This window comes from Haliotis asinina, chromosome 4 (genome assembly GCF_037392515.1).
Source record: "Haliotis asinina isolate JCU_RB_2024 chromosome 4, JCU_Hal_asi_v2, whole genome shotgun sequence".
In the NCBI taxonomy this organism is placed as follows: Eukaryota; Metazoa; Mollusca; class Gastropoda; order Lepetellida; family Haliotidae; genus Haliotis; species Haliotis asinina.
In genome coordinates, this window is record NC_090283.1 from 5465011 (window position 1) to 5483493 (window position 18483).

Consider the following 18483-nt stretch of genomic DNA (forward strand, 5'->3'; position numbering starts at 1 on the left):
TCCATAATATTTTGTCCTATTTGTACACCTCAACTTCTAAAATGCCACTGAAACAGAGTAAATAACATATAGGCAATCACGCAATAAAGACGTTGTTATCCATAATATTTTGTCCTATTTGTACACCTCAACTTCTGAAATGCCACTGAAACAGAGTAAATAACATATAGGCAATCACGCAATAAAGACGTTGTTATCCATAATACTTTGTCCTATTTTTACACCTCAACTTCTAAAATGCCACTGAAACAGGGTAAATAACATTCCAATGGCTGAAGGGATGGTGGAAATCCAGCAGGGGTCCATGCAGGTGGTAAAGGTAATGTAAGTATCCATGGTTCCCGGGCTATCTCATGTTGTTGGCGATCTATAGCCGTTGTTTTATACTATATTGTGTCTTTTAAGTGTGCCCTTTAATTACCAGTCTCTTCCAGGCATCACAAGAACATGCAATGTCACATCAACAACTTTTCTAGACCGTCCTTCTGATTATCTATGTAATACCGGGAGATTTCTGGAGGAATATATAATACATAAACCACAAAATCTTTATGAAAGTTGAAGACCTCCATATCAATCAATAAATATACACTATCTGTTACATGTCTATAAATTCGCTCTGTGTTTGCCAGCAGTTCTCACTGTATACCCATGCATCGCCATATTCTTTCTTGCCGCTAAGTGACATAAGTATTGTGTGTGCAGACGAGATCAAGTCAATGTAGAGATCACGTGCATATATTTATGTCCCGCAAACACGCAGTGACATACTGTGCGTCGCACCTGTACCTTTATTAGATGTTAGGTATTCTCTTTTGTGACTGACAGGTTCATGCAAACGTCGTGGTATTACAGAGCCCCTCGACATGTTGGCCCCAAGTCCCACAGTCCTTGCCAGCCTCCCAGTAAAAGCATCCAGTAGCATGCAGCTCACATTACGATGCTTCGTTCTACAATTTTCAGTGGCCATATCTGTCGAGCCTTAATGCAAGCTCGGATGACTTCAACACACCGGAGGTCATGTACTTCAACCCTATGCTGACATACGACAATGATGTGGACTACCAGAAACTTCAAGGTGCCTACAGGTTCTTCTCCATCCCGCAGAGTGGTGACGGCGTGATGCCTGTGCCCAGGTATCAGCCCAGTGAGGAGGATGTCAGCATCCACGAGTCCTCCACTGAACACTCATCCATGAAGAGATCTAACAGGAAATTCTGTGTTTTTGTTTTCCTCCTTTTTCTCCTCGTCGGTATCATCGTCGGCTCCATCATTGTGTCCGTCATCCGTGAGTGTGCATCGACTGTCACTTGTAACTATGTTGTAAAACATAGAATATAGATTATGACGCTGTTGTCATGAAGTATACTCCATGCTGAGAAACTGAAAGTTAAAAGTACCACTAATGTTTTTGCAAATACATTGTGTAATCAGAGTTTCATGACACTGGTATTCCGAATATGCTCTGAGGTATCTGCCATTACTCGAGCATTGATGCATGTTTCAGTTACGCAAATGCCATCCGAAACAGTTCCTGCTGGTGAGTACATTATTTGCCATCAAACACAACGAACGTTGTGAAAATACAATATAGACTGAGCAGGATGTATTAACACTTTCACTTCCGAATCAGCAAGGGCACCTGACCAACGCTGACAATTAAATAAAACCAGCGAGCGTTTATTCAGGCTACCTTGGAGGATTATGCGAGCAAACCAGTGATGGACAATATCGCTGTGCTCGAGGTTGATATTACTCAGCCGCTTCGTATCATAATGGCAAGCCTAGGAAGCATCTGGCCTATGGATTGCACCAGCATAACCATCTACCCTGTATGATATAACGACAGACTGAGGTACCTGCTTGTTACAATTGCTCCATATATACCATGACCCTGTGCCATCCAATGTAGACATCTCGTTTCCAGTACGCCTCCAGTCCAGTCTCCGAGTGACGGGAAAGACGTACACACCTGAACTCGCCGACCCCTCAAGTCCTCAGTTTAAGGCTCAAGCCACAGAATTCTGCAACCAGGTATGATGGATAATCAAACCTACAAGCAAAAGAATAATATAACCCCTTTGCCATTTCTAAAGCTATTCATGGGCATTGTGGAAAGGTGACGAATATCATGCGGCTCCCAACTAGTAGAATGTGTGAGGAAACAGCAATCCCTCAATCTGTTATCCATCACTAAATAACATTAAAATATTAAGGTTGTTGTTTCTGAACACAGGACACTAAAGGCATAGTACATGACCGGACCCGTTCCTTGTCTGGCATGTCGGAGCAGGAAATAACTGATGAATGAAAGAAAGGGACGTCTTCTGTTAAACGTTTTACTTGGTGGAAGGAAAATTCAACAATAGAACGAACGAATACTTGCTATCATAACTGGTTATGTCAACATCGGAGTGAAGTTAACATGTTCAAATCCGTAAATACACGTCTAACAAAGTTTCTAGCCACCTGCAGTGATGAATAATGTTACATTCAACATACTTGACCAATATTTTAGTAAATAGCCCCTATTACTGTTAAATTAATGACTTTGAAAGTACTAACAAACGAAACAGTTTTGAAAACATGGACTACATAAAAATATAGTTACTAAATGTTACAGAAATGATGCCGATATTCTAAGTACATAAAACACAAAGTGTCGACTAGCAAAAAATAAATACCCTATTATGTTCCTGAGTTGCAGAGGTATCAAAAATAACAGGTAAAGACAAAAATTAATTTCGATTTACATAATGGTGAAGATTACATGAGCGTCAATCAACTCTTAAGCAAGCTGATGATACTGCATTAGGTGGTGATATTATCCATTATCAGCTACTGAAGCATTTGCCTGAATCATGTCTTTTGACACTTTTCGAGATATCTGATTAAATAAGGACGTCTGGAAATTTTCCTCCGTCATGGTGTAATGCCATTGTAGTTCTAATACCAAAACCTGGTCGGGTTCATACTGATCCATCAAATTACAGACCTATACCTCTAACCAGCTGTCTCTATAAGACCATGGAACGAATGGTGAATAATAGATTAATTTGGTATCTTAAAACCAATGATATTATCACAAATAATCAATGTAGATTCGGGAGAAAATCGAAGTCCAGTGGAGCTTTGCTATGATTGGGATCTCTTGTAAAATGCTGAAGTAAATAAACGTGCCGTATCGATATTCTCAGATCTCTAGAAAGCTTTAGATACCACTTTTAAATCTAAAACCAATAGCATACTCTTCTGAAGAAAATACAGACCCCATAAAGACCCTGAAATATCTTTAAATGGCACACCAATCAAAGTTGTGAAGGAAGCTAATTTCCTTTGTCTCATCTTTGACTCGCATTTGACTTTTCTTCCCCATATTAAACATCTAAAAGCAAACTGTCTGAAAGCACTCGACGTGTTAAAAGCAGTTTCCAATTCTAAATTCACTAAATGGGGAGAATCCAAACTACTCTTCTTCACTTATATAGATCGCTGGTACAAGCAACCTTACACTACTTGATTTTGCCCACCACCAAAGGTCTCAGACTTTGTATTGGATCTTTCCCATTGATAGTCTCTCTGTCGAGGCTGACGAGGCATCATTAAAACATCGCCGTATCAAAGTATCGTTACAATATATCACAAAGCTATACCCTTATGAGTCCAATCCTGCACACAGTTGTGTTTTTAATCCTCTTTATGGGGATATATACAACGAAGAACCTTCTCTTGTTCCACCTCTGGGACTAAAAGTCAAACCTTTCGTTTCTGCTGCTGGTATTGAGCTACAGACTATTGTTACGGTTAAGAATTTACCGTGACAAACGATGTAAGAAATCCCCTTGTGAACCAGCAAAACAGAACAAAGACAAATCATAAACGTTCAAGTTATGTATTATTATGCAACGAGAGCAAGGTATACAAAGTCACAAGTCACTTTCACAATACTGATTTCAGGAGAGACCAAATCTAAGGCAATGGGTCACAAAATACAATATAGCAAACTCACCAAAGTCTTAGTGCGAGAGAAGGTCAACTATGCAGAATGTGAACACAGCGATTGGTCTGACAGCGGATAATGTAGGTCAGGCGTTGATGGGTTTTGATAATCAAGCGTTGGCAGTAATATATCCTCCAGTTAATATGAAAGAGTGTCGACGTCAACCAGCCTTTATATATATACTAAGTCATTTCCCGAAAGTTCGGGTACATACGACAATCGTCAACACTGTAGAATGCCCTCGAATAAGTCTCCCGGAAGTGAACACATAGAAAACTAGGAGCAGATGAATTCTGGAAAATCAGAATCCTAAAAGTGTTGACCAGCTATTAAACGAAATGTGACCCATCATAATTATCATTCAAAACACTAAATGTTGTGACCCAACCATAATTATTACTTAATTAATAACAAAAAATATACAGAAAATACATACTCGTAACACTATATCTCCTTCCCGTCTGCTTTCTTCTCCTCCTTGGCAGTTAGTTCGACCAAAAGTTGACCGAACACTGACAACACCTAAAAAATCACACACAAATGCTTTGCAGTTAAAACAAAAATATAATCAACTGAAAAGTAAATATAACACCTACAAATCCTTATTTACAGATGGGTCCAAGGACAACAACACGTAATGTTCTGATTCTTTTTCATGCCATCAGGGTATTAAAAATCTTTCTTGCAAACATCCACTTTTAATAGAAATTATTGAATTGTATAACGCTCTTTCTACTGGCCAATACATCATCTTTTGTTGGTTAGTCAACCATGTTGGTATTTTTACCAACACAATGGCTGATTTTGCTGTCAATGCAGCACTCAACAAATCTGTGACATCACTTCAGAGCTAGCATTGGAACTTACATCCATGATTTGATGCAAAAGACACCCAAGACGGTAACAATAAATTACATGACATAAACCCATATATTGGTCACACCTTCTTGGGTTGTCAGTCTAGATTTGAAGAGGTCATTATGTGAAGATACTGAAGATACTGGCCTTACGGGGTATACACATGAATATTTATTGAAAGGTGAAGATCGTCCGTTTTGTATCCCTTGTGATGAAAAAATCTGCAATCACAAGGGGATTCAGTTGCTTCAGTGTCAAAACTATAATTAAGTTAATTATCATTTAATCACTTAATTGTTAAAGGAAATAGAATCATTAGACACATTTTGAATAATATGTTTTCTACAATGATAAATGGTTTTAGCATGGTGATATAAATTAGGAGCTACGATTGTTAATGGCTGTACCCTCGAAGGAGGTTGAAGTAGTGTAAAATTATTGTCCTCCTGAGAGGGTACATAAGTCCTTTCAAACTGAATTTTGATCACCGTGCATTTAATCGGAGTAGATTTGTTACTTTAAATTCTGGCTAAATCTTCCTCCCATCGCCTGCAGCTGAAGGAATGATGTAAATACAGGTCTATGCAGGAGGCAAAAGCCCGTGTTTTAAATTGCATTGTCCAAACAGTGCTATTACCTTTACCTCTAGTTGTAATGTGATTGTGATATTATTCTAGTTAAATGTCAAAAGCGTTCTCGTCACGATAAGGTTGAAATATTGCCAATATGCTGAATCACTTCAGATTCACCGCCTTTATCAGTCAGGTCACATTTACATTGTTGACATGCATATATGGTTGGAAGATCATGAACTTTTGATCACTGGACTGGACTAAAGTAAAAAGCTGTAACAAATAAGGAGGCCATACGTCCATATAAACAGCTAAGTCCATACATTAATACATGGATTTTGCTAAAGCAATACACCACTAAAACGAACAAGATAGTGTTCCTTTAAAACCTGTTTTGATGAACATGTTAATGTGAAAAGCAGATGAAGAGTTTCAATTAAATACCACCAAAATTCGCACACATATCGTTCAAATTATTAAGGTGAACATAAGTGTCAGGAAAGAAATATCAAGATAATTTCCATAAATGTTATGAACTCCAGAAAGTAGGAGTTTTATTTGCATGAAGTGGGAAACATACCTGGTAATAATATTACGATGCTTAGAATAGTATTGTAGCATGAAATGTCCCCAAAACACAAGAAATAAAGAATACAAACACTTTGTTGATATGCTGTGATCATATATGAGTAGAGCAACATATTTTGGTGTTCAGCTTGATGCTGCCTGGCCTAACGGCTATCCCCCTTCAAATGACTAACAGAAACTATCGCTTCCACGTGCCGATCATGCGCAAACCGAAACCAGATATCGCCACTAGTATGACAAACCGGTTACGGTCTTAAGAGAAAAAACACATGCAGATTCTACTGTCGCTTGTGACAGCATTGCCGATGTGACGTTAACTCACGCACTGTTCTTACAGATGGACAAGACGTTAGTCGCTGGCAGCTCCCCGTTAAAGGACAAGGATTCTTCTTGTAAAGTACTGGAGATAAGGTAATGTCAGCAATTTAGAGTGTTTGTCCTGTCCCTGGTAGTCGGAATGGTGGTCTCTTAAAGGACAATGTAGTTGTCAATGTCAGCACTGTACAACACTGACCAGTATTTTAATGTTGACGCGATGCGATCTTGAAAATAATAGATATAAAATTTGTAAACACTTCCTTTCCAGAAATGGCAGTTTGATCTGTCTCTACGAAATAGTAGTACAACAAATATCATCACGACTTGCAGAAGTGCTGAGAGAGGAATTGGCGCAGTTTATCATTGAACAATCGAAAGATGGACAAATCGGAACTTTAAACGTCGATTCGACAAGAGAATGTGGGTTGGTAATTACGATATCAAGCGAAACATCGTCTTCTGTACTCTGTCCTCCTCCACCAATTTCTATAGCATCAACAACCAATATTCCATCATCACAAACAGTTCCGTCGTCGTCAGCCACAGTTTCATCGACATCCGTTTCGACATCTTTACCATCTTCCACACAGTCCTCGTCAGTGACACCTCCTGCAACAGCTACTACCCAATCGACGACAGCCACAACAGTTCCACCATCTTTACCACCTTCCACACAGTCATCGTCAACAGTGACACCTCCTGCAACAGCTACTACCCAATCAACAACAGCCACAATCGTTTCAACATCTTTACCATCTTCCACACAGTCATCGTCAACAACGACACCTCCTGCAACAGCTACTACGCAATCTACAACAGCCACAACCGTTTCGACATCTTTACCATCTTCCACACAGTCATCGACAACAGTGACACCTCCTCCAACAGCTACTACCCAATCGGCGACAACCACAACCGTTTCGACATCTTTACCATCTTCCACACAGTCATCGTCAACGGTGACACCTCCTGCAACAGCTACTACCCAAACAACGACAGCCACAACCGTTTCAACATCTTTACCATCTTCCACACAGTCGTCGTCAACGGTGACACCTCCTGCAACAACTACTACCCAATCGACGACAGCCACAACCGTTTCGACATCTTTACCATCTTCCACACAGTCATCATCAACAGTGACACCTCCTCCAACAGCTACTACCCAATTGACGACAACCACAACCGTTTCGACATCTTTACCATCTTCCACACAGTCATCGTCAACAGTGACACCTCCTGCAACAGCTACTACCCAATCTACAACAGCCACAACCGTTTCGACATCTTTACCATCTTCCACACAGTCATCGTCAACGGTGACACCTCCTGCAACAGCTACTACCCAAACGACGACAGCCACAACCGTTTCGACATCTTTACCATCTTCCACACAGTCATCGTCAACAGTGACACCTCCTGCAACAGCTACTATCCAATCCCCGACAACAACAATCGTTTCAACATCTTTACCATCTTCCACACAGTCATCGTCAACAGTGACACCTCCTGCAACAGCTACTACCCAAATGACGACAGCCACAACCGTTTCGACATCTTTACCATCATCCACACAGTCATCGTCAACAGTGACACCTCCTGCAACAGCTACTACCCAATCTCCAACAGCCACAACCGTTTCGACATCTTTACCATCTTCCACACAGTCATCGTCAACAGTGACACCTCCTGCAACAGCTACTACCCAATCTCCAACAGCCACAACCGTTTCGACATCTTTACCATCTTCCACACAGTCATCATCAACAGTGACACCTCCTCCAACAGCTACTACCCAATCTCCAACAGCCACAACCGTTTCGACATCTTTACCATCTTCCACACAGTCATCATCAACAGTGACACCTCCTCCAACAGCTACTACCCAATCTCCAACAGCCACAACCGTTTCGACATCTTTACCATCTTCCACACAGTCATCATCAACAGTGACACCTCCTGCAACAGCTACTACCCAATCGACGACAGCCACAACCGTTTCGACATCTTTACCATCTTCCACACAGTCATCGTCAACAGTGACACCTCCTGCAACAGCTACTACCCAATCTCCAACAGCAACAACCATTTCGACATCTCTACCATCTTCCACACAGTCATCATCAACAGTGACACCTCCTCCAACAGCTACTACCCAATCTCCAACAGCCACAACCGTTTCGACATCTTTACCATCTTCCACACAGTCATCATCAACAGTGACACTTCCTGCAACAGCTACTACCCAATTGACGACAACCACAACCGTTTCGACATCTTTACCATCATCCACACAGTCATCGTCAACAGTGACACCTCCTGCAACAGCTACTACCCAATCTCCAACAGCCACAACCGTTTCGACATCTTTACCATCTTCCACACAGTCATCATCAACAGTGACACCTCCTCCAACAGCTACTACCCAATCTCCAACAGCCACAACCGTTTCGACATCTTTACCATCTTCCACACAGTCATCATCAACAGTGACACCTCCTCCAACAGCTACTACCCAATTGACGACAACCACAACCGTTTCGACATCTTTACCATCATCCACACAGTCATCGTCAACAGTGACACCTCCTGCAGCAGCTACTACCCAATCTCCAACAGCCACAACCGTTTCAACATCTTTACCATCTTCCACACAGTCATCGTCAACGGTGACACCTCCTGCAACAGCTACTACCCAAACGACGACAGCTACACCCGTTTCGACATCTTTACCATCATCCACACAGTCATCGTCAACAGTGACACCTCCTGCAACAGCTACTACCCAATCTCCAACAGCCACAACCGTTTCGACATCTTTACCATCTTCCACACAGTCATCATCAACAGTGACACCTCCTCCAACAGCTACTATCCAATCGACGACAGCCACAACCGTTTCGACACCTTTACCATCTTCCACACAGTCATCATCAACAGTGACACCTCCTCCAACAGCTACTACCGAATTGACGACAACCACAACCGTTTCGACATCTTTACCATCTTCCACACAGTCATCATCAACAGTGACACCTCCTGCAACAGCTACTACCCAATCTCCAACAGCCACAACCGTTTCGACATCTTTACCATCTTCCACACAGTCATCATCAACAGTGACACCTCCTGCAACAGCTACTACCCAATCGACGACAGCCACAACCGTTTCGACATCTTTACCATCATCCACACAGTCATCGTCAACAGTGACACCTCCTGCAACAGCTACTACCCAATCTCCAACAGCCACAACCGTTTCGACATCTTTACCATCTTCCACACAGTCATCGTCAACAGTGACACCTCCTGCAACAGCTACTACCCAATCTCCAACAGCCACAACCGTTTCGACATCTTTACCATCTTCCACACAGTCATCGTCAACAGTGACACCTCCTGCAACAGCTACTACCCAATCGACGACAGCCACAACCGTTTCGACATCTTTACCATCTTCCACACAGTCATCGTCAACGGTGACACCTCCTCCAACAGCTACTACCCAATTTCCAACAGCCACAACTGTTTCGACATCTTTACCATCTTCCACACAGTCATCATCAACAGTGACACCTCCTGCAACAGCTACTACCCAATCTCCAACAGCCACAACCGTTTCGACATCTTTACCATCTTCCACACAGTCATCATCAACAGTGACACCTCCTCCAACAGCTACTACGCAATCTCCAACAGCCACAACCGTTTCGACATCTTTACCATCTTCCACACAGTCATCATCAACAGTGACACCTCCTGCAACAGCTACTACCCAATTGACGACAACCACAACCGTTTCGACATCTTTACCATCATCCACACAGTCATCGTCAACAGTGACACCTCCTGCAACAGCTACTACCCAATCTCCAACAGCCACAACCGTTTCGACATCTTTACCATCTTCCACACAGTCATCATCAACAGTGACACCTCCTGCAACAGCTACTACCCAATCGACGACAGCCACAACCGTTTCGACATCTTTACCATCTTCCACACAGTCATCGTCAACAGTGACACCTCCTGCAACAGCTGCTACCGAATCAACGACAGCCACAACCGTTTCGACATCTTTACCATCTTCCACACAGTCATCGTCAACAGTGACACCTCCTGCAACAGCTACTACCCAATCTCCAACAGCCACAACCGTTTCGACATCTTTACCATCTTCCACACAGTCATCATCAACAGTGACACCTCCTGCAACAGCTACTACCCATTTGACGACAACCACAACCGTTTCGACATCTTTACCATCTTCCACACAGTCATCGTCAACAGTGACACCTCCTCCAACAGCTACTACCCAATCTCCAACAGCCACAACCGTTTCGACATCTTTACCATCTTCCACACAGTCATCGTCAACAGTGACACCTCCTGCAACAGCTGCTACCGAATCAACGACAGCCACAACCGTTTCGACATCTTTACCATCTTCCACACAGTCATCGTCAACAGTGACACCTCCTGCAACAGCTACTACCCAATCTCCAACAGCCACAACCGTTTCGACATCTTTACCATCTTCCACACAGTCATCATCAACAGTGACACCTCCTCCAACAGCTACTACCCAATCTCCAACAGCCACAACCGTTTCGACATCTTTACCATCTTCCACACAGTCATCATCAACAGTGACACCTCCTCCAACAGCTACTACCCAATTGACGACAACCACAACCGTTTCGACATCTTTACCATCATCCACACAGTCATCATCAACAGTGACACCTCCTGCAACAGCTACTACCCAATCTCCAACAGCCACAACCGTTTCGACATCTTTACCATCTTCCACACAGTCATCATCAACAGTGACACCTCCTCCAACAGCTACTACCCAATCTCCAACAGCCACAACCGTTTCGACATCTTTACCATCTTCCACACAGTCATCATCAACAGTGACACCTCCTGCAACAGCTACTACCCAATCTCCAACAGCCACAACCGTTTCGACATCTTTACCATCTTCCACACAGTCATCGTCAACGGTGACACCTCCTCCAACAGCTACTACCCAATCTCCAACAGCCACAACCGTTTCGACATCTTTACCATCTTCCACACAGTCATCGTCAACAGTGACACCTCCTGCAACAGCTGCTACCGAATCAACGACAGCCACAACCGTTTCGACATCTTTACCATCTTCCACACAGTCATCGTCAACAGTGACACCTCCTGCAACAGCTACTACCCAATCTCCAACAGCCACAACCGTTTCGACATCTTTACCATCTTCCACACAGTCATCATCAACAGTGACACCTCCTGCAACAGCTACTACCCAATCTCCAACAGCCACAACCGTTTCGACATCTTTACCATCTTCCACACAGTCATCATCAACAGTGACACCTCCTCCAACAGCTACTACCCAATTGACGACAACCACAACCGTTTCGACATCTTTACCATCATCCACACAGTCATCATCAACAGTGACACCTCCTCCAACAGCTACTACGCAATCTCCAACAGCCACAACCGTTTCGACATCTTTACCATCTTCCACACAGTCATCGTCAACAGTGACACCTCCTGCAACAGCTACTACCCAATCTCCAACAGCCACAACCGTTTCGACATCTTTACCATCTTCCACACAGTCATCATCAACAGTGACACTTCCTGCAACAGCTACTACCCAATTGACGACAACCACAACCGTTTCGACATCTTTACCATCATCCACACAGTCATCGTCAACAGTGACACCTCCTGCAACAGCTACTACCCAATCTCCAACAGCCACAACCGTTTCGACATCTTTACCATCTTCCACACAGTCATCATCAACAGTGACACCTCCTCCAACAGCTACTACCCAATCTCCAACAGCCACAACCGTTTCGACATCTTTACCATCTTCCACACAGTCATCATCAACAGTGACACCTCCTCCAACAGCTACTACCCAATTGACGACAACCACAACCGTTTCGACATCTTTACCATCATCCACACAGTCATCGTCAACAGTGACACCTCCTGCAACAGCTACTACCCAATCTCCAACAGCCACAACCGTTTCAACATCTTTACCATCTTCCACACAGTCATCGTCAACGGTGACACCTCCTGCAACAGCTACTACCCAAACGACGACAGCTACACCCGTTTCGACATCTTTACCATCATCCACACAGTCATCGTCAACAGTGACACCTCCTGCAACAGCTACTACCCAATCTCCAACAGCCACAACCGTTTCGACATCTTTACCATCTTCCACACAGTCATCATCAACAGTGACACCTCCTCCAACAGCTACTATCCAATCGACGACAGCCACAACCGTTTCGACACCTTTACCATCTTCCACACAGTCATCATCAACAGTGACACCTCCTCCAACAGCTGCTACCGAATTGACGACAACCACAACCGTTTCGACATCTTTACCATCTTCCACACAGTCATCATCAACAGTGACACCTCCTGCAACAGCTACTACCCAATCTCCAACAGCCACAACCGTTTCGACATCTTTACCATCTTCCACACAGTCATCATCAACAGTGACACCTCCTGCAACAGCTACTACCCAATCGACGACAGCCACAACCGTTTCGACATCTTTACCATCATCCACACAGTCATCGTCAACAGTGACACCTCCTGCAACAGCTACTACCCAATCTCCAACAGCCACAACCGTTTCGACATCTTTACCATCTTCCACACAGTCATCGTCAACAGTGACACCTCCTGCAACAGCTACTACCCAATCTCCAACAGCCACAACCGTTTCGACATCTTTACCATCTTCCACACAGTCATCGTCAACAGTGACACCTCCTGCAACAGCTACTACCCAATCGACGACAGCCACAACCGTTTCGACATCTTTACCATCTTCCACACAGTCATCGTCAACGGTGACACCTCCTCCAACAGCTACTACCCAATTTCCAACAGCCACAACTGTTTCGACATCTTTACCATCTTCCACACAGTCATCATCAACAGTGACACCTCCTGCAACAGCTACTACCCAATCTCCAACAGCCACAACCGTTTCGACATCTTTACCATCTTCCACACAGTCATCATCAACAGTGACACCTCCTGCAACAGCTACTACGCAGTCTCCAACAGCCACAACCGTTTCGACATCTTTACCATCTTCCACACAGTCATCATCAACAGTGACACCTCCTGCAACAGCTACTACCCAATTGACGACAACCACAACCGTTTCGACATCTTTACCATCATCCACACAGTCATCGTCAACAGTGACACCTCCTGCAACAGCTACTACCCAATCTCCAACAGCCACAACCGTTTCGACATCTTTACCATCTTCCACACAGTCATCATCAACAGTGACACCTCCTGCAACAGCTACTACCCAATCGACGACAGCCACAACCGTTTCGACATCTTTACCATCTTCCACACAGTCATCGTCAACAGTGACACCTCCTGCAACAGCTGCTACCCAATCGACGACAGCCACAACCGTTTCGACATCTTTACCATCTTCCACACAGTCATCGTCAACAGTGACACCTCCTGCAACAGCTGCTACCCAATCTCCAACAGCCACAACCGTTTCGACATCTTTACCATCTTCCACACAGTCATCATCAACAGTGACACCTCCTGCAACAGCTACTACCCATTTGACGACAACCACAACCGTTTCGACATCTTTACCATCTTCCACACAGTCATCGTCAACAGTGACACCTCCTCCAACAGCTACTACCCAATCTCCAACAGCCACAACCGTTTCGACATCTTTACCATCTTCCACACAGTCATCGTCAACAGTGACACCTCCTGCAACAGCTGCTACCGAATCAACGACAGCCACAACCGTTTCGACATCTTTACCATCTTCAACACAGTCATCGTCAACAGTGACACCTCCTGCAACAGCTACTACCCAATCTCCAACAGCCACAACCGTTTCGACATCTTTACCATCTTCCACACAGTCATCATCAACAGTGACACCTCCTGCAACAGCTACTACCCATTTGACGACAACCACAACCGTTTCGACATCTTTACCATCTTCCACACAGTCATCGTCAACAGTGACACCTCCTCCAACAGCTACTACCCAATCTCCAACAGCCACAACCGTTTCGACATCTTTACCATCTTCCACACAGTCATCGTCAACAGTGACACCTCCTGCAACAGCTGCTACCGAATCAACGACAGCCACAACCGTTTCGACATCTTTACCATCTTCCACACAGTCATCGTCAACAGTGACACCTCCTGCAACAGCTACTACCCAATCTCCAACAGCCACAACCGTTTCGACATCTTTACCATCTTCCACACAGTCATCATCAACAGTGACACCTCCTCCAACAGCTACTACCCAATCTCCAACAGCCACAACCGTTTCGACATCTTTACCATCTTCCACACAGTCATCATCAACAGTGACACCTCCTCCAACAGCTACTACCCAATTGACGACAACCACAACCGTTTCGACATCTTTACCATCATCCACACAGTCATCATCAACAGTGACACCTCCTGCAACAGCTACTACCCAATCTCCAACAGCCACAACCGTTTCGACATCTTTACCATCTTCCACACAGTCATCATCAACAGTGACACCTCCTCCAACAGCTACTACCCAATCTCCAACAGCCACAACCGTTTCGACATCTTTACCATCTTCCACACAGTCATCATCAACAGTGACACCTCCTGCAACAGCTACTACCCAATCTCCAACAGCCACAACCGTTTCGACATCTTTACCATCTTCCACACAGTCATCGTCAACGGTGACACCTCCTCCAACAGCTACTACCCAATCTCCAACAGCCACAACCGTTTCGACATCTTTACCATCTTCCACACAGTCATCGTCAACAGTGACACCTCCTGCAACAGCTGCTACCGAATCAACGACAGCCACAACCGTTTCGACATCTTTACCATCTTCCACACAGTCATCGTCAACAGTGACACCTCCTGCAACAGCTACTACCCAATCTCCAACAGCCACAACCGTTTCGACATCTTTACCATCTTCCACACAGTCATCATCAACAGTGACACCTCCTGCAACAGCTACTACCCAATCTCCAACAGCCACAACCGTTTCGACATCTTTACCATCTTCCACACAGTCATCATCAACAGTGACACCTCCTCCAACAGCTACTACCCAATTGACGACAACCACAACCGTTTCGACATCTTTACCATCATCCACACAGTCATCGTCAACAGTGACACCTCCTGCAACAGCTACTACCCAATCTCCAACAGCCACAACCGTTTCGACATCTTTACCATCTTCCACACAGTCATCATCAACAGTGACACCTCCTCCAACAGCTACTACCCAATCTCCAACAGCCACAACCGTTTCGACATCTTTACCATCTTCCACACAGTCATCATCAACAGTGACACCTCCTCCAACAGCTACTACCGAATTGACGACAACCACAACCGTTTCGACATCTTTACCATCTTCCACACAGTCATCATCAACAGTGACACCTCCTGCAACAGCTACTACCCAATCTCCAACAGCCACAACCGTTTCGACATCTTTACCATCTTCCACACAGTCATCATCAACAGTGACACCTCCTGCAACAGCTACTACCCAATCGACGACAGCCACAACCGTTTCGACATCTTTACCATCTTCCACACAGTCATCGTCAACAGTGACACCTCCTGCAACAGCTACTACCCAATCTCCAACAGCCACAACCGTTTCGACATCTTTACCATCTTCCACACAGTCATCGTCAACAGTGACACCTCCTGCAACAGCTACTACCCAATCTCCAACAGCCACAACCGTTTCGACATCTTTACCATCTTCCACACAGTCATCGTCAACAGTGACACCTCCTGCAACAGCTACTACCCAATCTCCAACAGCCACAACCGTTTCGACATCTTTACCATCTTCCACACAGTCATCGTCAACGGTGACACCTCCTCCAACAGCTACTACCCAATTTCCAACAGCCACAACTGTTTCGACATCTTTACCATCTTCCACACAGTCATCGTCAACAGTGACACCTCCTGCAACAGCTACTACCCAATCTCCAACAGCCACAACCGTTTCGACATCTTTACCATCTTCCACACAGTCATCATCAACAGTGACACCTCCTCCAACAGCTACTACGCAATCTCCAACAGCCATAACCGTTTCGACATCTTTACCATCTTCCACACAGTCATCGTCAACAGTGACACCTCCTGCAACAGCTACTACCCAATCTCCAACAGCCACAACCGTTTCGACATCTTTACCATCTTCCACACAGTCATCGTCAACAGTGACACCTCCTGCAACAGCTGCTACCGAATCAACGACAGCCACAACCGTTTCGACATCTTTACCATCTTCCACACAGTCATCGTCAACAGTGACACCTCCTGCAACAGCTACTACCCAATCTCCAACAGCCACAACCGTTTCGACATCTTTACCATCTTCCACACAGTCATCATCAACAGTGACACCTCCTGCAACAGCTACTACCCATTTGACGACAACCACAACCGTTTCGACATCTTTACCATCTTCCACACAGTCATCGTCAACAGTGACACCTCCTGCAACAGCTACTACCCAATCTCCAACAGCCACAACCGTTTCGACATCTTTACCATCTTCCACACAGTCATCGTCAACAGTGACACCTCCTGCAACAGCTGCTACCGAATCAACGACAGCCACAACCGTTTCGACATCTTTACCATCTTCCACACAGTCATCGTCAACAGTGACACCTCCTGCAACAGCTACTACCCAATCTCCAACAGCCACAACCGTTTCGACATCTTTACCATCTTCCACACAGTCATCATCAACAGTGACACCTCCTCCAACAGCTACTACCCAATCTCCAACAGCCACAACCGTTTCGACATCTTTACCATCTTCCACACAGTCATCATCAACAGTGACACCTCCTCCAACAGCTACTACCCAATTGACGACAACCACAACCGTTTCGACATCTTTACCATCATCCACACAGTCATCATCAACAGTGACACCTCCTGCAACAGCTACTACCCAATCTCCAACAGCCACAACCGTTTCGACATCTTTACCATCTTCCACACAGTCATCATCAACAGTGACACCTCCTGCAACAGCTACTACCCAATCTCCAACAGCCACAACCGTTTCGACATCTTTACCATCTTCCACACAGTCATCATCAACAGTGACACCTCCTGCAACAACTACTACCCAATCTCCAACAGCCACAACCGTTTCGACTTCTTTACCATCTTCCACACAGTCATCGTCAACGGTGACACCTCCTCCAACAGCTACTACCCAATCTCCAACAGCCACAACCGTTTCGACATCTTTACCATCTTCCACACAGTCATCGTCAACAGTGACACCTCCTGCAACAGCTGCTACCGAATCAACGACAGCCACAACCGTTTCGACATCTTTACCATCTTCCACACAGTCATCGTCAACAGTGACACCTCCTGCAACAGCTACTACCCAATCTCCAACAGCCACAACCGTTTCGACATCTTTACCATCTTCCACACAGTCATCATCAACAGTGACACCTCCTCCAACAGCTACTACCCAATCTCCAACAGCCACAACCGTTTCGACATCTTTACCATCTTCCACACAGTCATCATCAACAGTGACACCTCCTCCAACAGCTACTACCCAATTGACGACAACCACAACCGTTTCGACATCTTTACCATCATCCACATAGTCATCGTCAACAGTGACACCTCCTGCAACAGCTACTACCCAATCTACAACAGCCACAACCGTTTCGACATCTTTACCATCTTCCACACAGTCATCATCAACAGTGACACCTCCTCCAACAGCTACTACCCAATCTCCAACAGCCACAACCGTTTCGACATCTTTACCATCTTCCACACAGTCATCATCAACAGTGACACCTCCTCCAACAGCTACTACCCAAACGACGACAGCCACACCCGTTTCGACATCTTTACCATCTTCCACACAGTCATCGTCAACAGTGACACCTCCTGCAACAGCTAATACCCAATCTCCAACAGCCACAACCGTTTCGACATCTTTATCATCTTCCACACAGTCATCATCAACAGTGACACCTCCTCCAACAGCTACTACCG

General features: G+C 44.8%; 1 protein-coding gene across 1 annotated transcript; it reads left to right on the forward strand.

Annotated features, from left to right (window-relative positions):
* The first annotated feature begins 268 nt into the window (after positions 1–268).
* Positions 269–15789, forward strand: LOC137282222 (uncharacterized). Its single transcript, XM_067813957.1, has 23 exons — positions 269–319; positions 964–1288; positions 1928–2034; positions 6356–6429; positions 6829–7565; positions 7644–7925; positions 8274–8645; positions 8994–9365; positions 9714–10175; positions 10254–10445; positions 10704–10805; positions 10974–11075; positions 11334–11525; positions 11694–11885; positions 12414–12785; positions 13134–13595; positions 13674–13865; positions 14124–14225; positions 14484–14585; positions 14754–14855; positions 15114–15305; positions 15474–15568; positions 15775–15789. The coding sequence occupies exons 1-23, from the start codon at positions 269–271 to the stop codon at positions 15787–15789; spliced, it is 5196 nt and encodes a 1731-aa protein (XP_067670058.1).
* Positions 15790–18483: the final 2694 nt, after the last annotated feature.

Bases quoted from the DNA above. Each gene is read 5' to 3' on its own strand.
- LOC137282222 (XM_067813957.1), top strand. From the start codon at position 269: ATGGCTGAAGGGATGGTGGAAATCCAGCAGGGGTCCATGCAGGTGGTA. The intron at 6,430-6,828 runs GTAATGTCAGCA...CAATTTCTATAG, and splicing joins TGTAAAGTACTGGAGATAAG to CATCAACAACCAATATTCCA. The intron at 13,866-14,123 runs GTGACACCTCCT...TCTTCCACACAG, and splicing joins CCACACAGTCATCGTCAACA to TCATCGTCAACAGTGACACC.